The sequence below is a fragment of the Haliotis rufescens genome, unplaced genomic scaffold, assembly GCF_023055435.1.
Source record: "Haliotis rufescens isolate VD_foot unplaced genomic scaffold, xgHalRufe1.0.p SCAF_13, whole genome shotgun sequence".
Lineage (NCBI taxonomy): Eukaryota > Metazoa > Mollusca > Gastropoda > Lepetellida > Haliotidae > Haliotis > Haliotis rufescens.
Window position 1 is genome coordinate 15,462,354 of NW_025963813.1, and position 27,315 is coordinate 15,489,668.

The 27,315-nt window shown below is 43.2% G+C and overlaps 1 protein-coding gene across 1 annotated transcript in view; it reads left to right on the forward strand.

Moving 5' to 3' along the window:
• LOC124116379 (macrophage mannose receptor 1-like) overlaps positions 1-23,927 on the forward strand; it is a 37,850-nt gene extending 13,923 nt beyond the window's left edge. The window contains exons 3-5 of the mRNA XM_046477693.2: positions 3,410-3,624; positions 16,506-16,534; positions 23,241-23,927. Coding sequence (XP_046333649.2) covers positions 3,410-3,624; positions 16,506-16,534; positions 23,241-23,462 — 466 coding nt within the window. The 3' untranslated portion in view covers positions 23,463-23,927. The remainder of the gene's footprint in view (positions 1-3,409; positions 3,625-16,505; positions 16,535-23,240) is intronic.
• The last annotated feature ends 3,388 nt before the right edge of the window (positions 23,928-27,315 follow it).

A 27,315-nucleotide genomic window follows, 5' to 3' on the forward strand; every position in this document is an offset into this window, starting at 1 on the left:
GTTCATGTTATACCCATTATTCAAGGTCCATGTTATACCCTGTGTATAAGGTCCATGTTATACCCTGTATTCAAGGTCCATGTTATATCCTTAATTCCAGGTTCATGTTTCACCCTTTTTTCCAGGTTCATGTTATACCCTTTATTCAAGGTCATGTTATACCCTGTATTCAAGGTCCATATTATACCCTTTATTCAAGGTCATGTTATACCCTTAATTCCAGGTTCCTGTTATACGCTTTATTCAAGGTCAATGTTATAGCCTTTATTAAAGGTCCATGTTATACCCTGTATATAAGGTCCATGTTATACCCTGTATTCAAGGTCCATGTTATATCCTTAATTCCAGGTTCATGTTTTACCCTTTTTTTCCAGGTTCATGTTATACCCTTTATTCAAGGTCCATGTTATATCCTGTATTCAAGGTCCATGTTATAGCCTTGATTCCAGGTTCATGTTATACCCTTTATTCAAGGTCCATAATATACCCCCAATTCCAGGTTCATGTTATAGCGTTTATTAAATGCCCATGTTATACCCTTTATTCAAGGTCCATGTTATAGCCTTAATTCCAGGTTCATGTTATACCCTTTATTCAAGGTCCATATTACACCCTTAATTCCAGGTTCATGTTATACCCTTTATTCAAAGTACATCGGATGTTATACCCTGTATTCAGGGTCCATGTTATACCCTTAATGCAAGGTGCAAGTTATACCCTATATTCAAGGTCCATGTTATACCGTGTATTCAAAGTCCATTTTATATCCTTAATTCCAGGTTCATGATATACCCTATATTCAAGGTCCATGTTATACGTGTATTCAAAGTCCATGTTATAACCTTAATTCCAGGTTCATGATATACCCTTTATTCAAGTTCCATGTTATAGCCTATATTCAAGGTCCATGTTATATCCTTTATTCAAGGCCTATGTTTTACCCTTTATTCAATGTCCATGTTTTATCCTTTATTCAATGTCCATGTTATATCCTTTATTCAAGGACCATGTTATACCCTTTATTCAAGGCCCATGTTATACCCAAGGTCCATATTATAAGTAATGTTACACCCGTTAATCTGGGTCAATGATATGCCCTTTATTCTAAGACCATGGTATACCCCTTTTCTCGGTCCATGTTAAATCCTTTGTTTAAGTTATGTTATTACTTATTTCTATGCGCATATAAAACCTTAAAATACCATGGCTTTTATTCCATGTAAGTTGTTTAGCATCTCTACGTCTTCTTCAAACAACCGATGCATATAACCAGACTAAAAGGGCGGAAACGCGACGCAGGTGGAACGTCAGTTTGAGCTAAACAAAACGTATGCCAAACATCAATACTGAGACAAGCATGTTGAAGAGCAGGCTAGACTGAATCTAGTTTGAGTCAGTTCCTCTGAAGCCGGTATTCACTGAAAAAAATACACAAGGAATATAGATTTATACTTGAAAGCAAGCATGCAAGTTCTGTTAGAACACTTCTGTAACAAATCAGGTGTGGCTCGCTTCCTATAGATCCGTCAGGGAACACGACACGCTTAGGTTGCAGAGTAATAAACAAACTATAGTCCTAGCTGAATCAATATTGGCCAAACTTACTTCTTCGCGGGACATGCGAAGCAGGAACTCAGTTCCAGAACTGGTCCCGTCTGAATGTAATTGTATTTCTTTCTATGTTTATTTTCACTACAAGTAAGTACACAAAATGTAAGATGTGTTTATCTTTGCAAGTTCAAAGTACTAACTATTGTTTCTATTGCACTGTCGACTGTTTAACATGGGCCCTTATGAATGGACATAAGATGGGGTTAGAATAAAGGATAAAGTATGATCTTAGATTAAAGGATATAACATGATCTTAGATTAGAGGATACAATATGATCTTATAATAAATGAATTAATATCTTAGTAGAATAAAAGATATAACACCATCTTAGAATAAAGGATAAACTATTATCTTAGAATATAGGATGTAACATTATCTTAGAATAAAGGATATAACGTGTTACTAGAATAAAGGATATGATCTAAGGATAAAGGATGTAATGTTTAGATTAAAGGTTATAACGTTATCTTAGAATAAAGGGAATAATATATCTTAGAATAAAGGATATAACGTGTTGCTAGAATAAAGGATACGATCTAAGGATAAAGGATGTAATGTTTAGATTAAAGGTTAAAACGTTATCTTAGAATAAAGGGAATAATGTATCTTAGAATAAATGATATAACATGCTACTAGAATAAAGAATAAGATCTTAGAATAATGGTTATAACATGATCGTAGGACAAAGGTTAATATTGTCTTAGAATAAAGGCTAATATGATCTTAGAATAAAGGATATAACATGACCTTAGAATAAAGGGTATAACGTGATATTAGATTACAGGAAGGTGTGTAATGATTGTTCGGCCTAACAATGCACCACAAATAACCATGACCCGATGACAGTGCTACACTTAACTATCTATAATATCGACAGATGCAATAGAATAAAACAAAATACATTTACATATTAACTTTTTCAACTGCTTTGATCTCAAATACATCCTGCTTGACGAGTGGGTATCCATTCAGAAAACGTTCATAACTCTATATAACCAGGAGTGTTAACTGACTTTAAAAGTCCAATTTCCCCCCTTGCCGAACTAGGCTGGAATTCCTGGGATCGATTGTAGCGCCACCAGTGGCTGATACGAGTTATGTCCCTTATATGCCTCTCCTATTGACCAATCAGATTCCACCTCTCGTATCACTTGCATTTGTTTCAAACAAAAAGGCGACGCCCAGACAAGACGATCTGATCGACAATCAAGATCAATATTGTGATAAAACGGGTCTTAGATCGCGAAGTGCATCAAAACATGTGAGAACCTTGATTTAAAACTTGAATAGATTTAGAAAATATCTGCTGACAACGAGTTGGCGGTGCACATGCTTTGTAAATCCTGCAATCGACCGAACTCTTCATGACATTTTACGAACGGGAATTCGATTTCGGTTCGCGATTTTTATTGGACTATGCATAGACTCGTTAGTCCAGACAAAATGTTACTCCATAATACCAGCTTAGTTCGGCAAGGATGGAAACTGGGCTTTTATAGTTAACTCCCTTGACTCGGGAAGATGCAATTCGCTGTGCAGATGGGTTTGAATCCCGGTTCGCCCCGATTATGTTTCTAGGTTTGTCAGCACCATACCATGAGACCGACATCACTTCGGGCTTTCCTCCAACATTAAGCTGACGACACAGACTTACAGTCTTGATTCGTCTTTATAATATGAATTTGGTCAAGGAATATATCAATTGGATGTTTTGGATGTTTTCGCTGACTAGTAAACAAGTCGTGTTTGAAGTTCAAAAGAATGGTTTACTGCAGTCAGTGTGATTCTACGTTTCAGTTATTTTTGGATTGGGTTGAGCCGCGCCTCCGACAACGCCGAGTTTCAGTGGGCGGATAACTCTGTGTTCGAATCTGACAACTGGATGCCGAACGAGCCCAACAATGCCACTGGATACAACTGTGTGAAGGCCAGCTCACTGAACGCCAACTGGATGACGACCATGTGTGCCGCACTTCATGGGGTGGTGTGTCGGGCCAACCCCCAGACCCCTGGTAAGTACGCCGCACCCCTCATAAGGCAGACCTCCCACGAAACGCCGACCCTGACACACCCGAGTATGCAGACCCACACCGCACCCTTCATAAGGCAGACCTCACACGAAATGCCCACCCTGAACAGGCTGACACACCCGAGTATACAGACCCACACCGCACCCATCCTAAGGCAGACCTCACACGAAACGCCCACCCTGAACAAGCTGACACACCCGAGTATACAGACCCACACCGCTATCATCGTATGTATACAGACCCACACCGCACCCCTCATAAGTACACACCTCAAACGAAACGCCCACCCTGAACAGGCTGACACACCCGAGTATACAGACCAACACCGCACCCATCGTAAGTATACAGACCCACACCGCACCCTTCGTACGTATACAGACCAACACCGCAGCCTTCGTACGTATACAGACCCACACCGCACCCATCGTAAGTATACAGACCTACACCGCACCCTTCGTACGTATACAGACCCACACCGCACCCTTCGTACGTATACAGACCCACACCGCATCCTACTCATAAGTACACACCTCACACGAAAGGCCCACCCTGAACAGGCTGACACACCCGAGTATACAGACCCACACCGCACCCTTCGTAAGTATACAGACCCACACCGCACCCCTCATAAGAACACACCTCACACGAAACGCCCACCCTGAACAGGCTGACACACCCGAGTATACAGACCCACACCGCACCCATCGTAAGTATACAGACCCACACCGCACCCTTCGTACGTATACAGACCAACACCGCAGCCTTCGTACGTATACAGACCCACACCGCACCCATCGTAAGTATACAGACCTACACCGCACCCTTCGTACGTATACAGACCCACACCGCACCCTTCGTACGTATACAGACCCACACCGCATCCTACTCATAAGTACACACCTCACACGAAAGGCCCACCCTGAACAGGCTGACACACCCGAGTATACAGACCCACACCGCACCCTTCGTAAGTATACAGACCCACACCGCACCCCTCATAAGAACACACCTCACACGAAACGCCCACCCTGAACAGGCTGACACACCCGAGTATACAGACCCACACCGCACCCATCGTAAGTATACAGACCCACACCGCACCCTTCGTACGTATACAGACCAACACCGCAGCCTTCGTACGTATACAGACCCACACCGCACCCATCGTAAGTATACAGACCTACACCGCACCCTTCGTACGTATACAGACCCACACCGCACCCTTCGTACGTATACAGACCCACACCGCAGCCTTCGTACGTATACAGACCCACACCGCACCCATCGTAAGTATACAGACCCACACCGCACCCTTCGTACGTATACAGACCCACACCGCACCCTTCGTACGTATACAGACCCACACCGCACCCATCGTAAGTATACAGACCCACACCGCACCCTTCGTAAGTATACAGACCCACACCGCACCCTTCGTAGGTCCACAGACCCACACCGCACCCTTCGTAAGTCTACAGACCCACACCGCACCCTTTGTAAGTCTACAGACCAACACCGTACCCTTCGTAAGTAAACAGACCCACGCCACACCCTTCGTGAGTATACAGACCAACACCGCACCCTTCGTAAGTATACAGACCCACACCGCACCCTTCGTACGTATACAGACCCACACCGCACCCTTCGTACGTATACAGACCCACACCGCACCCATCGAAAGTATACAGACCCACACCGCACCCTTCGTACGTATACAGACCCACACCGCACCCTTCGTAAGTAGACAGACCCACACCGCACCCATCGTAAGTATATAGACCAATACCGCACCCTTCGTAAGTATACAGACCCACACCGCACCCTTCGAAAGTATACAGACCCACACCGCACCCATCGTTAGTATACAGACACACACCGCACCCTTCGTACGTATACAGACCAACACCGTACCCTTCGTAAGTATACAGACCCACAACGCACCCTTCGTAAGTATACAGACTACACCGCACCCTTCGTAAGTATACAGACCCACACCGCATCCTACTCATAAGTACACACCTCACACGAAAGGCCCACCCTGAACAGGCTGACACACCCGAGTATACAGACCCACACCGCACCCTTCGTAAGTATACAGACCCACACCGCACCCCTCATAAGAACACACCTCACACGAAACGCCCACCCTGAACAGGCTGACACACCCGAGTATACAGACCCACACCGCACCCATCGTAAGTATACAGACCCACACCGCACCCTTCGTACGTATACAGACCAACACCGCAGCCTTCGTACGTATACAGACCCACACCGCACCCATCGTAAGTATACAGACCTACACCGCACCCTTCGTACGTATACAGACCCACACCGCACCCTTCGTACGTATACAGACCCACACCGCATCCTACTCATAAGTACACACCTCACACGAAAGGCCCACCCTGAACAGGCTGACACACCCGAGTATACAGACCCACACCGCACCCTTCGTAAGTATACAGACCCACACCGCACCCCTCATAAGAACACACCTCACACGAAACGCCCACCCTGAACAGGCTGACACACCCGAGTATACAGACCCACACCGCACCCATCGTAAGTATACAGACCCACACCGCACCCTTCGTACGTATACAGACCAACACCGCAGCCTTCGTACGTATACAGACCCACACCGCACCCATCGTAAGTATACAGACCTACACCGCACCCTTCGTACGTATACAGACCCACACCGCACCCTTCGTACGTATACAGACCCACACCGCAGCCTTCGTACGTATACAGACCCACACCGCACCCATCGTAAGTATACAGACCCACACCGCACCCTTCGTACGTATACAGACCCACACCGCACCCTTCGTACGTATACAGACCCACACCGCACCCATCGTAAGTATACAGACCCACACCGCACCCTTCGTAAGTATACAGACCCACACCGCACCCTTCGTAAGTCTACAGACCCACACCGCACCCTTCGTAAGTCTACAGACCAACACCGTACCCTTCGTAAGTAAACAGACCCACGCCGCACTGGAATACTTTTTCTTAATCATTAGGGGCGGTCGGGTAGCCTAGTGGTTAAAGCGTTCGCTCGTCACGCCAAAGACCCGGGTTCGATTCCCGACATGGGTACAATGTGTGAAGCCCATTTCTGGTGTCCCCCGCCGTGATATTGCTGGAATATTGCTAAAAGCGGCGTAAAACCATACTCACTCACTCACTCACTCACTCCTCGTAAGTACACAACTCACCACAGAGCAGTTGATTGGTTTGTTGTTTAACGCCGCACTCAGCAATACTCCAGCTATATGACGGCGGTTTGTAAATAATCGAGTCTGGGCCAGAAGATGCAGTGATTGACATCATGAGCATCGATCCACGCAATTGGGATACGATGACATGCATCAACTAAGTCAGCGAGCCTGACCACCCGATCACGTTAGTCGCCTTTTACGACAAGCATGGGTTGCTGAAGCCCAATTCTACCCCGGATCTTCACAGGTCCCACAGAGCAGAAACTCTGACCTTATGAGATGTCGTGATGGGGCTCGGTATTATAACAAGGAGGCAATCCATTTGTGGTTGATGCTAGTACTGTGAAGTACACGCCAGGTAGCTACATGCCTTAGTCTGTTAACGGGGGCGGTCGGGTAGCCTAGTGGTTAAAGCGTTCGCTCGTCACGCCGAAGACCCGGGTTCGATTCCCAACATGGGTAAGATGTGTGAAGCCAATTTCTGGCGTCCCCCGCCGTGATATTGCTGGAATATTGCTAAAAGCGGCGTAAAATCAAACTCACTCACTCGCTCACTCTGTTAACGAATGGCTTCTATCTGAGGATTTCAACAGTTTCCTAAAGTTTCCTCTTTTTCCAGTGATTAGTGTTGGTATGGAGACTAACTTTTGCCAGGAAATGTGGTGGTCGGGATTTTTTGTTGTATGTTCCGTAAGGGCAGATTTCATGTCAGATTTTTCAACAGAGATCTCGCGTTCTTTTATTCTGGTGGCTGTGGGGCATGGGGTCTCGCCAATATATTTGTCTCCACGCTTGCATGAAATTTTATTCACATATCATCTAGGCCTCAATCACAAATGGCCATCTTCATTGTCTTATTGTTAGTGTGAACACAGTTACTACACCAAGTCCAATCGCCACAACGTCGTTGCAATCAAATGCTTTCTCATTTTAATCCCACTGGCTTCATCATTATATTGTTATCGTTGCACATTAATCATACACCTCGTCCGTGGTCCAGTGATAGAGCGTGCGCCCGGAGAGCGGAAGGTCCGGGGTTCGATCCCCGGCCGCGTCATACCAAAAGACGTTAAAAGATGATACTTATTGTTTCCCTGTCTTGCGCTTGGCATTATGGGGCTAAAACAAAGACTGGTCGGCTCGGAGTCAGTATACTGTGTCCGAGTGGGGTATTCATGTTAAACTGCGGCATAGTATCTCAGTGTGCTAGCACTATAAATCGGCATCAGTCCGGACTAGTACAAACAGCCACACACACGTGCATACACGTCGCTTTTAAAGTGCACTAATCTTGGACGCGACGTTAAACCCTATTTCATCTCATCTCATACACAAATCACCAAGCCGTCAATCACAAATGGACATCTTGATTGTCTTATTGATAGTGTTACCACAGTATATAACCCAGTCCAATCGCTTCGTCATTTAATAAATTGATATTCATCATATTGTTACGTGTGTACATTAATCATACATTGCGCCATCATATCATCCTGTAATAAATATATATTTGTGCTTGTCAAAACTCCTTTTTGCACATAAGATCTTTCGCCGTTTAACTCTAAACGCTTGTGTTCGACGTAGCTCTGAAACGTCGTTTCAAGGAATAAAAGAAGTTGTTATTCATGAAGAAATGCCATGCACTGAACCTGATTGATCCGCGTTTGGAGACACTAAAAGAAAACTGTCTGCTACTTTACATATTGTCCAGATACTTTCAAGGCATGTTGTTCCCATCTCAATATAAAAAACAACAATGAATCAAGTCATTCAATATAAACAACAGTCGCGGAATCAAGCTCTCTGATAAATAGAAAGTGTTGCATTTTGTGATCGATGTGGTAGAAACAGTTTTTCTTTGTTCATCGACGTATGCCTTATCTCGTACGGATACGTTGCGTACACAGAATGCACGAAAAATGTCATTCTTTACAAAAGATTTCTGGGTTTTTTTTATTTCAAGGAGTTCAATCGATTACCTCCAGTCTCACCAAGTGCGTATGTATGAAGTGCATTGTTCGGAGTTTAAAAGCATTCCGTACACATGAAATGGTTGGATTTTTCCAATCTGATTGATTGACAGACGTGATTAAATTAAATTCGATATTCGACTGGCTAGTCACTACTCATGAGTATTTTTCTTGAGAACTACATTTTTTCTCAATCCGGAATTTTAAAAAGTGCCATTCGGCTTGGGGGAATGGGTTCGACGTTGATTCAATATTAAGTTTGATTATATAATGGGTATGTTTCTCGGTAGGATATAACCAAGGGCTAAAAACGATATCCGCTGAGGTCACTGGATAAAGGTGCAGATATGAAAGGTCAGGTAGGGACCACTTCCGGTGATAGCAAACAAACATGGCGTCGCACTTGCCTACAGGCGATCGAGTGAAACGACCTTTCATCCGACCAATCAGAGCGTCGCTTACCAGATCATGAAAGTGACAGTCGGAATGTGTTTTCTAATCATGCAACCTCGAAACCTTTAACACGGGGTATTCCAAACGATAGTTACGGGTTAAGCGACTGAATTCATACAATCTAGACCATATATTTGCCATTCCAGAATGTTCTTTTGTTCAGGTTTTAAATTTTTAATCGAGAATTTGTCAAAATATGTTTCGAAGCGTAGTTGCCAATTTGAAATTAGAGCCGTAAAGCACGAGAAAGCTGCCTTGTGATTGGCTAATGTCGTCAGTCCTTCCATTGATCAAAAAATTCGCGCAAGGTCGGTCTAACGTGACCCGTAATGGGATCGATAGCGAGAACGAAGATAAGATTTGAATGAGATTGCTTTGTGCATAGTGTGTGCAATGGGGACAAGTTTTCTAAAAAAAACCTACTGAAGTTACATGAATGAACGTTTGCATGCTTATCTAAGAGATACTTGTCAAGACTGAGTTCGAAAATTGGTTCCGTCAATTATTTGTTTACGGTCTTCGATCTGTGTTGTTTGTGTAATGGGGGCAAGTTTTCTCAGAAACAACTGAAGTTAGCTTATCTAAGAGACACTTATCAAGGTTGAGTTATTTTTTTCCAGAGAAAGGGCCTTTTGTGTGTATTAATATCACATTTGATTACTTTATTCTGATGACAAAAAGAGGTCCAAGTGCCTGTCTCTTCTTAAGGCTTTGTGGGGCTCTTTTTTAAAAGTTTATGTTCACTACTATATGAATAAACAAACTTCTAATGAGGCTCATGGCGGGGGAAAGTGATAACGCTGTTTTCTTCTTCTTGTTATTTTTTTATTTTTTATGATGATGATGATAAGTGATAACGCTGTTTTCTTCTTCTTGTTATTTTTTTATTTTTTATGATGATGATGATGATGATGATTATTGTTGTTGTTGTTGTTATTATTATTATTATCATTATTGACGAACCACTAGGCTACTCCGCCTTATTGTGGGATGAACTCGAAAGTGTGGTCTTGAAAATACTTCATGGCTACAAACCTTGAAAACAAGCCGAATCAAATATAGAACATCAAAACAGTACTCCACCTTGTGAATTGGACTTAAAACATCTCATCAACCCCAAATCGTTCGTATCCATAAACACTAGCCTTTTATACAAGAATAATAGCGAGATAAGCCATATTATTGAATGCGGAGAATTCAAATAATTATTTCCAGCCATACTTAGTTGGTTTATTTTTGAATCTGCTAATGCACGGCTGTTCTGCCATTGAACCAGCTGATGTGTTCTGATACACATACAATATAGAGAGATGAGGAGTTCTTGGTTTTTTATATTATTGATCTCAGGTGATAAGTGGAAAAGTTATACAGTTGTATTATTAGCAAGCTTGTTCTTAGTTTGGTTTAGTCCGTTACCATGGAGACGTGTGTTTAATTTGTCGTCTTGTGTTAGCTCGCCACTCAGTGGATGGTGTTTGGGTTGAGAAGCACGGGGGATAGAGCCTGATGGCGATTGTCTAGTGTCGTGAAGTATTCCAGTGTAACAAGTATGTGTGGTAAGGGTTGTCCCGATGTTTGCCGAACCATAAGCGGGCATGTACATTTATAAAGCTAACCCATTACGGTTTTAAGTCCATTCTCTCTGTCGGGCTCATTTTGGTATTTGGTATTTCCTTCCTGAAGTTGGCTCATTGTTCGAATTACCTTCGTGTGTGCGAACTCCTTCACTTACAATAAATTCATGAATAGTTTTGAGAGTTTCTTCATGAAAAGATGTTCATTTACTATCTTGACCCGAGGGCGTGAATGTGATTCAGACAAACAAGCATGTAATTCAGACAGTGAGTATAAATCAATGGATCCCAAATACAATCATACAAAAATTTACATGCGAGAGAATTATTACAGTATTTCTATAAACATAAAGCACTTCCTCATTTTTGAATACGGTAATAATAAAAACTTACACAATAAATACAGCGCTAGAAATTAATATTTTTACTCCACTTGTCCTTATAATAAAATCAAAAACCTTAAATGTGACAAATCTCTATTATACCTCAACTGTTTGGGGCAGTTTGGAAGGACTATATATGACTGTGAGAATTTCTATCGCTGTAGGGGAGCACGGGTGGCCCAGCCGTCTGAAGCGCCGCGATTCGCTGTGCAGAGTTGCGTCCCTTGGGTACGCCAGAAACCTATGATTGTGTTCGAATCCCGGTTCGCCCCGATTATGTTTCTAGGTTTGTCAGCACCATACCCGCGCTCATGGGTTTCACCGAACTGTTAAACGTCTGAGACCTGCATCACTTCGGGCTTTCCTCCCACATTAAGCTGACACGCCGCGATATAACTGGAATACTGCTAAAAGCGGCGTTAAACCCAACTCACTCACTCACTCTATCGCTGTAAATAATATCAACTTTTACTTTATTATGTTAGTGAAGTGTGATGTACAGGAGGATACCTTTTTAAATGTAGCTGTGCAGGGCCCCACAAACAAATAAGACATGAACGGCATCTTAAATGTACGGAATCCTGTTTTTTTCATATTTTTCTTAAAATTTCAAGATACTAAGTTGAAATTTGAACTTATTACCTAGAAATTTCAACTTAGTTTGTATCTTGAAACTTAAAAAAAACCAAATGGCCCCAAGAGGCTTCCGTATGAGAGAAATATCTATTTCGTAATTTACAGTCGGGATACAATTTCAACATTTCAATACACACGCTAATAAAGAGTTGCAGGTATTGTGTGTGTAGATGCGACAGCACAACGCTTAACCGGTTTATTTTTGAACGTCTTCAACAATTGCTACTTCAGCGCACGGGGCGGTCGGGTAGCCTAGTGGTTAAAGCGTTCGCTCCTCACGCTGAAGACCCGGGTTCGATTCCCAACATGGGTACAATGTGTGAAGCTCATTTCTGGTGTCCCCCGCCGTGATATTGCTGGAATATTGCTAAAAGCGGCGTAAAACCATACTCACTCACTCACTCACTTCAGCGCAAAGTTTTAGTGCTCAGAACAATTTCAGGAACAGTCTTAAGTGCCGTTCTTTGAATTTTGGACCTTCGGTCGGTCACTCGCAATGGTATCCCCGCTGTGAAATCAACATGTTTCGGTTTCCTTGATCAGCTGAATTTACGTCCTGTCCGTGCCATTTTGGAACCATTTTGGAACCATTCTGGAAAAGGGAAATCGTTTAGTCGTGAAAGGGGTTCATGTTAGTTGTAGGACTCTGTGCTGAAGAAGTGAAAATAACAGAGAGGAATCTGCTTAGTGATTTGGGCAGTGGAGCTTAAACAAAGGGCAAGTTCATCGATAAAATATGAAACGAACCGCCTCCGTGGTCTTGTGGTAGAGCGTCCGCCCGGAGAGCGGAAGGTCCGGGGTTCGATCCCCGGCCGCGTCATACAAAAAGACGTTTAAAGATGGTACTTGTTGTAACCCTGTCTGGCGCTCGGCATTAAGGGGCTAAAACAAGGACTGGTTGGATCGGAGTCAGTATACTGTGTCTGAGTGGGGTATTCATGTTAAACTGCGGCATGGTATCTCAGTGAGCTAGCACTATAAATCGGCATCACTCCGGTCTAGTACAAGCAGCCACACACACACACATACACGTGAATGCACGTCGCTATATAAGTGCAATAATCTTGGACGCGACGTTAAACCCAATTTCACCTCACCTTTAATATGAAACGACTACAGTGACTTCCACACAGCGCTAAGATCTATACGGAATGTCGTTGTTCACATTTTGAAAGTTTTGGGCCACAAAATCAGAACTCGAGCACATATCCATGACGTTTCCGTCTGCAGTCAGTTTGACGTGGGAGAACGTGACGTAAGGACAAGAACGTTGTCCAGTCGTGACGTGCGCAGTTTATTTTTACTGCGTCTAATATAAGAATAATACCTCGGCAGTGGTATTGCAATTTGGATACAAATTATACCTTTCAACAAATTAAAAACATGTCAAACTATCTGCGATCGACTGAACCTTTGTGCTAACGACCCAAGATTAATTTGTACAAACATCATCAAATATGGAGAGATGTGACGTCCCCAGTTCTGTCCAACTATTGACATAGTTCGATCTTGTGCGGCCAGATCACGATTACAAACAAAGACAGTCAACTATTGGAAGACTCGTATATAATATTCTCTCGTGCATTATTCATTGTATAAACATGCATTTCTGTAAAATGGATCTTTGTCATATTGAAAACGAATGGATGTAATTTACATATATACTGGTACAAATAAGTATTTATATATTAATGTTTTCCCTTTCAATTTTGTTTTAGTAAGATTATACTAAGTGTTGGCAGTTTAACAATAGCAAGGAGACAATGCCAAGTATTTTCTTTCTGGATAGAAAATCGAAGGTCCTGGACTTTGTTGTAAAGTAGGACATGGGCGTGGCAGGGTCAGATCTTTATTCCTATATGACGCATTACACGGAGTGAGTGAGTATGGTTTTACGCCGCTTTTAGCAATATTCCAGCAATATCACGGCGGGGTACACCTGAAATGGGCTTCACACATTTTACCCATGTGGGGAATCGAACCTGGGTCTTTGGCGGGACGAGCGAACGCTTTAACCACTTGGCTAACCCACACCGCCCCGTATCACACGGAGATGGGATTTGATTTTAATGATATTGGATGCGGTGTTACACCGCCCGTACACTTCACACGCGCACACACACGTAGGCACGTACGCACTCACATACAACCACAAACGTACACAAATCTTTGTACAATAATTGCCAAAATATAGATGCATATTCCCTGAACAAACAATTATTAATGCTAGTATTTTTCGTGGTGTTTGATGTTAAGTCGAAAGCAGGTGGATCTTTTGATCATGTTAATCTCTCATGTAGTTTCTGGTTTAATCAATCCGTTTAGTTGACCGTGCCGCTTTTAACAATATTCCAGCAATATCACGGCGGGGAACAACAAAAATGGGCTTCACACATTGTACCATGTCGGGAATCGAACTCGGGTCTTCAGCGTGACGAGCGAACGCTTTAACCACTAGGCTACCCGACAGCCCCCTTATTAAATGGTTGACGTTAAACATGTACACATAAGGTCTAGCAAAGTTAACCTATATATTGCGGGTGACAGAAGGAATGTTATTTGACGTTTTACAAGGCAGTCAAAAATAGTCCAGATGTCACAGCGGCATGTGAGTTATCGAATCTGGGTAAGACAGACCAGTGGTTGATATCATGAGCATCGACCCAAGCCATCGGCGTAAAATTACGCCAATAAGCCTCAATAATTGACTCTTACGACAAGCATGGGAATCTCAATAGCATAATTCTGTCTGGGAATCTCCATGGCATTTTTCTGTTTTGGAATCTCCATGGCATTATTCCGTCTGGGAATCTTCATGGCATTATTCTGTCAAGGAATCTCCAGGGCATTATTCCGTCTGTGAATTTCCATGGCATTATTCTGTCTAGGAATCTCCATGGCATTATTCCGTCTGGGAATTTCCATGGCATTATCCTGTCTGGGAATCTTCATGGCATTATTCTGTTTTGGAATATCCATGGCATTATTCTGTCTGGGAATCTTCATGGCATTATTCTGTCAAGGAATCTCCACGGCATTATTCTGTCTGGGAATTTCCATGGCATTATTCTGTCTGGGAATCTCCACGGCATTATCCTGTTTTGGTATCTCCATGGCATTATTCAGTCTGGGAATCTTCATGGCATTATTTTGTTTTGGAATCTCCACGGCATTTTTCCGTCTGGGAATTTCCATGGCATTATTCTGTCTAGGAATCTCCACGGCATTATTCTGTCTGGGAATTTCCATGGCATTATTCTGTCTGGGAATCTCTACGGCATTATCCTGTCTGGGAATCTCCACGGCATTATTCTGTCTGGGAATTTCCATGGCATTATCCTGTCTGGGAATCTCAATGGCATTATTCTGTTTTGGAAACTCCATGGCATTATTCTGTCTGGGAATCTTCATGGCATTATTCTGTCAAAGGAATCTCCAGGGCATTATTCTGTCTGGGAAGCTCCACGGCATTATTCTGTCTGGAAATCTCCACGGCATTATACTGTCTTGGAATCTCCACGGCATTATTCCGTCTGGGAAATCCCATGGCATTATTCCGTCTGGGAATCTCCATGTCATTATTCTGTCTGGGAATTTCCATGGCATTATCCTGTCTGGGAATCTCCATGGCATTATTCTGTTTTGGAATCTCCATGGCATTATTCTGTCTGGGAATCTTCATGGCATTATTCTGTCAAGGAATCTCCACGGCATTATCCTGTTTTGGAATCTCCACGGCATTATTCCGTCTGGGAAATCCCATGGCATTATTCTGTCTGGGAATCTCCATGTCATTATTCTGTCTGGGAACTCTTCACGGCATTATTCTATCTGAGAATCTTCATGGCATTATTCTGTCAAGGAATCTCCACGACATTAATCCGTCTGGGAATTTCCATGGCATTATTCTGTCTGGGAATCTCCGCGGCATTATCCTGTCTGGGAATCTCCATGGCATTATTCTGTCTGGGAATCTCCACGGCATTATCCTGTCTGGGAATCTCCACGGCATTATATCTTGCGATTATCAAGAATAGGCGATACTGTGTGAGTGAGTGGATTCTGAGGAGGAATAGGTCCTTATTGGCGCGGGCGTTAGGCTCGGTGATTTTGCTAATCGCTTGTCATTCACGATTGCTTTGATCGTTGTTCACAATTTCAACCATTGGTAGGCCCGGGCAGAGCCATTGTGCTCCAGCTGGAATATTGCTCAGTGCGGCTTTAAACAACATTAACTCACTGAACTTTTTTCTGCAATTTTATCTTATTGCTGCATCGTTCCATTATTTATCGCATCGCTTCAACATTCTGACGCATCGTTCCATCTCATCTCGCCATCGCTCCATCGTTTCGTTCCATTGCTCATCGCATCACAATGCATCAACCAATGGCCTTCGACGAGCGAACACTTGATCTACTGGGCTATCTCATATATTGGAACTATAGAGGCACGACAGACGGGTTTACTTCCACAGAAACATGTTCTGATTGTGTACTTTGTAAATGAAATCATGAGGTGTTGAGCTTGATACAGAGAGATAAAAATGATGTACGAAAATATGTATTGTGATTGTTAATTGTTGTTCAATAACAATGAACATTGTCTCATTTCAGCGCGACTAGCAACTCCCAAACCGCGACCAGTAAGTATTGATTTCATCATTTATCCTTCTTTATAACAATACCAATAGCAACCCTGTGTCAGCATTCTATATATCAAGGTCCCAAGTACCCCCTGCCTGTCTTCCTATTGGTTAGAGGCGACTAACGGGATCGGGTGGTCAGACTCGCTGACTTGGTCAATGCATGTCATCGATCCCAATTGCGTGGATCGATGCTCATGATATCAATCAATGGATTGTCTAGTCCAGACTCGATTTTTCGCAGATAGCTGGAATATTGCTGAGTGCGGCGTTAAACAACAAACAAACAAACACTTCCTCCTTCACTGACTTGACTCAGTTATTAAGAGACCGCCGTCATATAGCTAGAATATTGCTGAGTGCGGCCTTAAACAACAAACAAACAAACAAATCTTCCTATTGGGATCCCGGGGCAGAAAAGGTCCCCAGTTCCGCATGCTTGTCTCCTTGTGGCGATTCCGGGGCAGAATAGGTCCTCAGTACCCCATGCTTGTCTTCCTGTGGGAATTCCGGGGCAGAATAGGTTCCCAGTACGTCATGCTTGTCTCCTTGTGAGGATTCCGGGGCAGAATACGTACCCAGTCCGCCACGTTTGTCTCCCTGTGTGGATTCCGGGGCAGAATAGGTACACAATACCCCATGCATGTCACCCTGTGTGGATTTCCCGGGCAGAAAAGGACCCCGGTACGCAACGTTTGACTCCCTGTGGGGATTCCAGGGCAGAATAGGTACCCAGTACTCCCTGCTTGTCTTCCTGTGGGGATTCCGGGGCAGAATAGGACCCCGGTACCCCACGTTTGTCTTCCTGTGGGGATTCCGGGAAGAATAGCTCCCCAGTACTCCCTGCTTGTCTCCCTGTGGGGATTCCGGGGCAGAATAGGTCCTCAGTACCCCATGCTTGTCTTCCTGTGGGGATTCCGGGGCAGAATAGGTCCCCAGTACCTCATGCTTGTCTTCCTGTGGGGATTCCGGGGCAGAATAGGTCCCCAGTACTCCCTGCTTGTCTTCCTGTGGGGATTCCGGGGCAGAATAGGTCCCCAGTACCTCATGCTTGTCTTCCTGTGGGGATTCCGGGGCAGAATAGGTCCCCAGTACTCCCTGCTTGTCTTCCTGTGGGGATTCCGGGGCAGAATAGGTCCCCAGTACTCCCTGCTTGTCTTCCTGTGGGGATTCCGGGGCAGAATAGGTCCCCAGTACCTCATGCTTGTCTTCCTGTGGGGATTCCGGGGCAGAATAGGTCCCCAGTACTCCCTGCTTGTCTTCCTGTGGGGATTCCGGGGAAGAATAGGTCCCCAGTACTCCCTGCTTGTCTTCCTCTGGGGATTCCAGAGCAGAATAGGTCCCCAGTACCCCACGTTTGTCTTCCTGTGGGGATTCCCGGGCAGAATAGGACCCCGGTATCCCACGTTTGTCTTCCTGTGGGGATTCCGGGGCAGAATAGGTCCCCAGTACTCCCTGCTTGTCTTCCTGTGGGGATTCCGGGGAAGAATAGGTCCCCAGTACTCCCTGCTTGTCTTCCTCTGGGGATTCCGGAGCAGAATAGGTCCCCAGTACCCCACGTTTGTCTTCCTCTGGGGATTCCGGAGCAGAATAGGACCCCGGTACCCCACGTTTGTCTTCCTGTGGGGATTCCGGGGCAGAATAGGTCCCCAATACCCCATGTTTGTCTTCCTGTGGGGATTCGTGGCAGAATAGGTCCCCAGTACCTCATGCTTGTCTTCCTGTGGGGATTCGGGGCAGAATAGGTCCCCAGTACTCCCTGCTTGTCTTCCTGTGTGGATTCCCGGGCAGAATAGGACCCCGGTACCCCATATTTGTCTTCATTTAGGGCAACACAGGTACCAAGTACCCGATGTCCCCTACAGGATTGGTGAAAAGTAGTCCTGATATCTCACTGAAAAATTAGTATTAAATGTATTCGCACTGACAAGCACATGACAAGCACATGACAAGCACATGACAAGTGCATGGCCATCAACACTCGCATCTTGTTTTACACTGATAACAGTTGTTCAACAAAACATTGCCACAATATTGCTTCCGCTCATGATCATCGATTGCATTGCTCCATCAAAGGCGCCTTTCAGGATGAGGTGATCTCAGTCAATAATCAATCATAGAACACATTTAATTGATCTACCATATGTACGACGGACAAGACATGGCTTGATATCGCACGACCGGGGCTGGTAAATCGAATAATCCGGCCGCTAATGGCTAGCCAAAGGAACTACATCTATTTATCTTAACCATACCATGTCAACACCGTGTCATAGCCGCATTGCATTGTTTTGAAAGACACCAGGTTAAACTTCCTTGTGAAAATCCATAAAAATCCAAACGAAATCCATACGAAGGGAGATATAGTGCTGGGTCCTGCCACGATACCACCGAATCCCTGTCTCCAAGAATAAACGTAATCCTTTATACATCAAGGATGGACTTTTCTGTATATTCACAGAAAGTGTTTGAGACAAGTGGAATTAATACCATGTGGGTTCTCGAAGACTCTCAGGATTTGCTTGATTTTCTGTGATATCAGAAAATGACCAAATTTAATTCTGTCAAAACATTTGATTTTTTTAACTTGTAACACCACTCTCCCTCATGACAAGGTAAAGGGAACAAATCGATCTTTGTGGTACTAAGCGTCAGGACCATAGATGTAGTTACATATCTATCTAGGTTCAGGAAAATTTGCAAAATTGAAAGCAAATGCCATGTGAAGTTGACTGAGAAAACAATTATATTTTGTTTGTTTGTTTGTTTGTTTGATGTTTAACGCCGCACTCAGCAACATTCCAGCTGTATGGCGGCGGTCTGTAAATAATCGAATCTAGACCAGACAATCCAGTGATTGACATAATGCGCATCGATCCACGCAATTGGGATACGATGACATGCATCAACCAAGTCAGCGAGCCTGACCTACGGATCCCGTTAGTCGCCTTTTACGACAAGCAGAGTCGCCTTTTACGGCAAGCATGGGTTGCTGAAGACCTGTTCTACCCCGGATCTTAACGGGTCGAGAAGACAATATGTGAAATACTGGACTTCCTCATTGATAATGTAAAATTTGGGGGTAAGACATTTAAGAAGAAGGCGTCCCCGTGAGCGCCAATTGTGCACCCCTTCTTGTTGATCATCTTTGTGTATGCGTATGAGCCCGTATTGGTCAAAACAAGGTCACATGTTCAAGGAGTTAAGCTTAAGCTTCAGGTATATCGATGGTCTAAGATCGTTAAATAACGGTCAGAGAGCCGATTCCCTCCCACTGATCTTCCCCTCTGAACGAGAAATAAAGGAGACCAGTGACACCGCATCGTCTGTCTCACATTTAGATCTATGCATATGTAGCAGGGCGTGGAGTCATCCCACAGATGACATCCTTACCTTGTCATCTTGCTGAAGGGGTTAACCTCTTTGGACAAGGCGTCCGACCTCGGATCAGAAGGTCCGTGGTTCGAATCCCATCACGGGACTCGGAAATTTTATGGCCGCTACACATACAGATTCAGAGTGACAAAGCACTCTCCACAAGAATGTATGACAAGAGGATGACTTCAACTTTCAAATAGAAAACTTTCTCTTTATGTCGAGCAATACTCCAGCAGTTCCAGCCTTTGGTGTCTACATGTCACAACGTTAGAGGCAAGCATGGGTCGCTGAAAACCTATTCTAACCAGGATTTTCACAGGTACACATGTATATGAATTGTGGGGACAGAAAACTGGTGGACAAAATTTCTCGAGGAACAAACTACGAATATAAAAAAAATATATTTCACCAGTGCCTTTAAGTTTGTTAAAACCATGTTTTGATGTCACTGAGATAGTGTTCAAAGCAGCCTCTTCTAACCCGGGGCCCACTTGCACAAAGCGATCTTAGCGCTAAGACTATTGTAAGCCTATGTTAAAGTATGGGAGTTACGATCATCTTAGCGCTAAGATCGCTTTGTGCAAGCGGCCCGGCGGATCTTCACGGGTCAGACACAGTGACTCAATATAACATCTAGTCTTGTGGCAATATCTAATCTAGTGGCAAATACCTATTGAGTTTGTATGGCTAATAAATCAATAATCAAATGCAATAAATCGATCTGGAAAAGACTGTGTCCTGGTCGGCCATGCACGGAGTGATGCGTCGTCATGTTTTGCAGGAAGATAGGTATTGCAAGGCCATGCGTTTTTCCGGTCGTGTCCTTAGGGTGCCCATCCCATACAAAACTACACTCCCCTACCGAGAAGCACGATGTAATATTCATTGTATATTGTTTCTGTGACAAAGGTCTAATAAACATGTGTTTGCCTTGTCACAGGGTTAAATAGAAGACATGGCAACAGTTCGTACCCCGTGCACATGAAAAAACCATCATATCAACAAACACCACTTTACTTTAAACTGTTTGCCGACACGAAAAAACTTTCCATCCAATTGTTTGTTTCTGTCAGTGATAAGGAAAAATGAATTCGTTATCAAACTAAAACATTCTAAATTAACCTTTTAAAGTTAAACGTTTCGGTGTCAACCAAAACAAAATTTGCCTTCGTCCACTGGTGGGGGCACGGGTGGCCCAGTCGTCTAAGGCGCCGCGATTCGCTGTGCAGAGTTGCGTCCCTTGGGCACGCCAGAAACCTATGATTGTGAGTTCGAATCCCGGTTCACCCTGATTATGTTTCTAGGTTTGTCAGCACCATACCCGTGCTCGTGGGTTTCACCGAAGTGGTAGACGTCTGAGACATGCATCACTCCGGGCTTTCCTCCCACATTAGACCGCCTCCATGGTTTAGTGGTAGAGCGTCCGCCCGGAGAGCGGAAGGTCCGGGGTTCGATCCCCGCCCGCGTCATACCAAAACACGTTAAAAGATTGTACTTGTTGTTACCCTGTCTGGCGCTTGGCATTAAGGGGGTAAAACAAGGACTGGTTGGCTCAGAGTCAGTATACAGTGTCTGAGTGGGGTATTCATGTCTCAAACCAAAACGGCGGTTGACTTTGACAGCGGAACAAGAATTTCTTGACTGGATCAACGAGGAAATGAGCAAAGGCAGCTATCACCCCATCATCCTCAGTCTGCTCCACATCCTCATCAGCTTGTCATCGAGCCTCTTCTATTACGTTCTTCATTACGTCAAGGCAACCAAGCGGTAGTTGCGCCGCCATTTTGGCAGAGTGGGAAAGCGCTTCGAACTGTTGCAGACCCCAGGATGAGCGATCAATTTGTTTTCTCTGAGCGATTCGTGGCTTGCAACGCGCCCAAGATGTAAAGGTTGACATCTATACCGCTCTTTTTTTGTTATCAATAGGATATAATATCAATAGCGTCCAGTTCTGACGTCACTGCGGGCATCGCTATAGTCCACCTCCAAAAAGATCTAGCTCAATAGGAATAGACAGCCTTGTCCATTGTACAGCGCTCGGTCGATGTTCAGACTGTGAAGGGATTGTCTATTCGTCCAGACAAATAGTTAATTTGTGTTCCCGTGTGATAGGTGCCAGAGTGATATATGATGTATTTTATACTATCAGTACAAGACACACAGCATGTGAAGTATTTCAAATGGACGATTGAAAGAAATGTATGGCTCATCTATTTGCACGGCGACAAACACAGGTCCCGGTGTTGGCTTGCTTCTTCAAAGCGATTGTCAAGGTGATAAATACTCTCAGTTCCAACTGATTGTCCTGCACAGTAGATAATGTGCTGTTCAGTGTTCACGTAGATCGTAAATATCTCCCTTGAGGCGATGCGTTTATCGACGTTTTGTGGAACATTGTTTTCTGTGCTGTAAACGATGACGCTGCCACAGTTCACCAACACTGTTGTGTATAACACATTCCCTGGGCACCCGTTGTGTATGACACATTCCCTGGGCACATATATCACCATACTGCTGTACGGACACGCATGAAGTCGCTGCGTAAATGGTGGTATTGTTTTATTATCCCCCGCCCAACAAAGTTGGCGGGGGATATAGAAACGGGCTCCGTCCGTCCGTCCGTCCCGTTTCGTTTCCGGGGCATAACTCAGAAACCGTTCAATATTATTTCATGAAACTTTGCAGGTCTGTCAAGTACATGCAGAACTGGTGCCTTTTGCTATTTAGAAATTATTATTTTTTACGTTTCCATGGCAACAAGATGGACTTAGGTTCTGTGAGGGTAGGGTTCGTTTCCGGAGCATAACTCATAAACCGTTCAATATTTTTTCATGAAATTTTGCAGGTTTGTCAGGTACATGCTGAACTGGTGTCTTTTGCTATTTAGAAATTTTATGTCATGTTATTCCATGGAAGTGAGTGTGGAGTGTTGTGTTTGAATTCCCGTTAAAACAAAAAATACTCAAAATATTCAATGTTGTCGAGTGCCTGCCTTTCATCTGGGCCATGTCTTGTCAAGTGGTTTGAGCATTATCGTGTCAAGCTGATGGAACGGGTTCGATTCCCCACACGGTTACAATATGTGAAGCCCATTTCAGGTGTCCCCCGATGTTACTGGGATGTTGGTAATATGTGGCATAACACTCACTCACTCACTCACTCACTCACTCACTCACTTGGGGCAACAACGGCAATAACCGCGACAACAAATCTGGAACGAAAGATAGACCTACATTATCTAAATCAAAAAGCTTGTTCATCCAACACACTTCAAATATCCTTCAATTTTTAGCTTTGTCTGTAAACATTGATTGCCTTGTGTTTTCAGCAAGCCAAGCGCGACAACAACGCCGTGATGTGGGAGGGCCTCCTGAAGGGGTTCGCGTGTGCGGGTGGCCTCATCCTGGTTGTGGCCATATTGATGCACCTGCCTTGCTGCAAAAGCTGGGTGAACAAAAAGGAAACGGAAGTCTTCAAGTGGCAGGGCGAAATGAAGGGCCGGAACAGGCCGAACATGGAACCAGTGACAGTGATTGGTCAACAATACTAAATAACATTCGTAACCACTCGTGCCATTCCGAGATCTGCTGAATGTTTCTATCACGGAAAGGCACGAAAGTAGAGTCTATTTTTTCACGGCAGATCGTGACATTAGTGATCGTATCCTGAATAAGTATCGATTTAGAGGAAAAAACTTTAATTGTGGAGAATGTATAATTAGACATTCGCTGACACGTGTTAATTTCGTGTGTTCAACCCTGTAATGTTCGTGCAGAAGCCACGAATTGAAAGGAAGGAAATTCACGAGTCATTCGTGACCAACTCGTGTTATTCCGGGACAAACCGAATAGCGACTCGTGCGACTCTCATGGCTTTTTCACGACCGAGTTCAGTCTTAGCGCAAACGGGCATACCTAAAACAATTTCAACTCGTTGCGTAATGGTTCACATATATTTTCCCCGATGCAATTTAAAGCACATCGGGACGTGCGGAATTATACAGTATGATTTGGCACATTTTACTGTGTCTTGGGTATATTTTTAGATGCTAGACATATGTAAAATCAAAACTTATTTCTGAGGGATTCTTTGACGAAGAACTTGAAATCATACGCGCATTCTGATAGGTTTGTCGTATTTTCGCACATAACATTCATCGATAGGGGGACGAGTCTTCTTGCAGGTTACGGAAAGAGGCGAGTGGTGACGAATGATTCACGAATGTTGACGAATGAGAACTTGGGGATAAGGTACGAGTGATCACGATTGTGTAATGAGATGACGGAAATATACGAGTGGTCACGAATGTTCAGTAAGATGACCATTCGGAACACCTCATTGTGAACAAATTTACATGTAACACAATATAGCTTGTCCGTACTAAATGAGATTATCAAACCATTTAGGTACAATGTTGACGTTGATGTATTCGATCGTTTTGGAAAAAAAATATCAGGCAGGAAAAGATGAGGTGTTTCGAATATTATGGTACAGTAAAACACCATTGTGTCGAGCTTACGTTTGTAAACCTTGTTCCTGCGTATTCCTTCTTTATTCATAATTTTCGGTTGTGTCGAACCTCGGATAAATAGAAGTATTTACGAAGGTTCCTTCAACTTCGGCACAACGGTGTTTAACTGTATATTTATTACGTGACTAAAATTTCATGGAACAGGTTTCAAAATCAACGAACAAAAGTCATGCACCTCTATCGAATGAGTTTTCGAGCTACGTTCTTCAAATGAAACTGTTTAAAATATATATTGTTTTGCTTACATCTACAATATTGACACTTCAAACATGTTACATATTTAATTACATTATACAGTTATACAGAAGCTGTTCAAAGTCATCAAACAATTATGTGATATATTTCGTCGATAACACGTAGCAACGAGTGAAAGAAACTTCATGAGAAATGTACATAATTATTTATCCATATTAGCATTCTTGTGCAATGCAATATCCTTATAGATGTCAATTTTGGATAGTCAGTCAATAAATATACAAGTAACATTTTTTAAATAAACAAACCACTCGTCAGTGGTATAGAGGAAGTCATCGAGCGATATCCAAACGCTGGAAGACCTAAAATACCACATGACCTAAAAACATCACAATGAAATTCACTTTCATCGCAAAACATCATAATTACCGATCTGTGCAACAACAGTGATGTTCAAAATAACACGATTAGCTTTGCTTTGGGATAAAACAGCGGTTGGATTGTACGATCGATGACTACCTGTAAATGAAACAAGCAAACTGCTGAAACCTATTTTCTACATTGGCGTATTCAATTGTTTGATGTTTGTTATGTATTTTCTTTTATATTGTCTATTTTCTTTTAAATGTTGCATATACGCGTGGCGTTATTTCATGTGCCATGTGTTTGACGTAGCCTTTGATCCCTAAAAATAGAATAACGTGAATCTAAGAATAGACGACCAATGAAAACCTAAATAAACGGGGATAATTCTTTCGTGCATCAATTGACAGATAGCAAAAATAGGCAACACTGGTGTCCAGTTATCGTGTTGATAATGTGCAAGTTTGAATCATTATCTGTCTGCCACGTGTCTTGAATTTAAGACACAGACGGAATTGGGATATGTTCAAGTCGAAACAACATGTCGACAAATTTCAATTCATAACCTCGATTCCACGCGGCTTTTCCCGCCATTTGTGTAAATAACATCGGGCATTAGGAGAGCAGAGTGCCACCACCAACAAAACGTTATAAGAGGAGATGTCTGATTGGTTCAAATCTTGATCGCATGGTCATTTTGATTGGTTAGAACAAGCCAGTCTATTTTTAGCGATCGAAGGTAACCATGGTGTTGTTTTTGAATGGCGAGCACCCCCAAAACACCTGTGTACTAAGTCATTTCAGAACTTTTTCTAATGTTCATATCAGGGAGGTGAAGACTCCCATTAGTGTTCAACAAAGGGTTCTTGCCGTGTAAATCGTTAACATGTTAGCATTTGTTTCTAAAAGAATACAGAACACTGTGTTTGACGACAAAGATCTTAAGATGGAAGTGTTAAAACATAGCATGATGGCCACTTCTTGCTCAAAGCACTTAAGTCTGAAGCAAGTTCTTCTCATACAAAGCTCACCCTGTGATATTTATTTAGTTCTCGTTGTCCAATGAAACACTTGTCCAAACTTTTAGTGGTGTATATATGTACTGTCACATTATGTAGAAAATCAATACAGTGTATCTACAGTAAAACCTGTCTTCAAATCAGTACAGTATCTAGTACTCTTTACAGTCAACACTTTCTTCAAATCAATACAGTATCTAGCGTCAAACCTATCTTCAAATCAATACAATATATACAGTCAATCCTGTTTTCAAATCAATACAGGATCTAGTTCTCTCTACAGTCAATCCTGTTTTCAAATCAATACAGTATATAGTACTCTCTACAGTCAACTCTTTCTTCAAATCAGTACAGTATGTAGCGTCAACCATATCTTCAAATCAATACAGTATCTGGTACTTTCTACAGTTAACCCGACTCTTCAAATCAATACAATATATGCAGTCAATCCTGTTTTCAAATCAATACAGTATCTAGTACTCTATACAGTCAACCCTTTCTTCAAATCAATACAGTATCTAGTACTTCAAATCAACACAATATATACAGTCAATCTTTTTTTCAAATCAATACAGTATCTAGTTTTCTCTACAGTCAACCCTATCTTCAAATCAAATAAATATATGCAGTCAATCCTGTTTTCAAATCAATACCGTGTCTAGTTCTCTCTACAGTCAAACCTGTCTTCAAATCAATACAGTATCTAGTACTCTCTACAGTCAAACCTGTCTTGAAATCAATACAGTATCTAGTACTCTCTACAGTCAAACCTGTCTTCAAATCAATACAGTATCCAGTTCTCTCTACAGTCAACCCTATCTTCAAATCAGTACAGTATCTGCAGTCAACCTTGTCTTCAAATCAATATTAAGTTTAACCATGGTATGGTTGATGTATATTTTCTCTATTGTTTTGCAAAATGACCTATAGCTGCCTCAGGTTTACATGTAGGGAATGGCCAGTGAATTCCAACAATAGCGTGATGTTAAGATGCGTGTAAATGTAAAGAACGCCCTCCAGTTCATGCTGGGACAGAGAGATGGGAGAATTCGGGTTTATCAAATACATGTTAAATTCGAAAATATCAGGGGGCATGGGTGGCCCAGTCGTCAAATTCGCCGTCATTCGAGTTGCGTCCCTTGGGCACGCCAGAAACATATGATCGTGGGTTCGAATCCCGGTTCGCCCCGATTATGTTTCTACTTTTGTCCATATCCGTGCTCGTGGGTTTCACCAAAGTGGTATAGGTCTGAGACCTGCATCACTTCGGGCTATCCTCCTACATTAAGCTGACA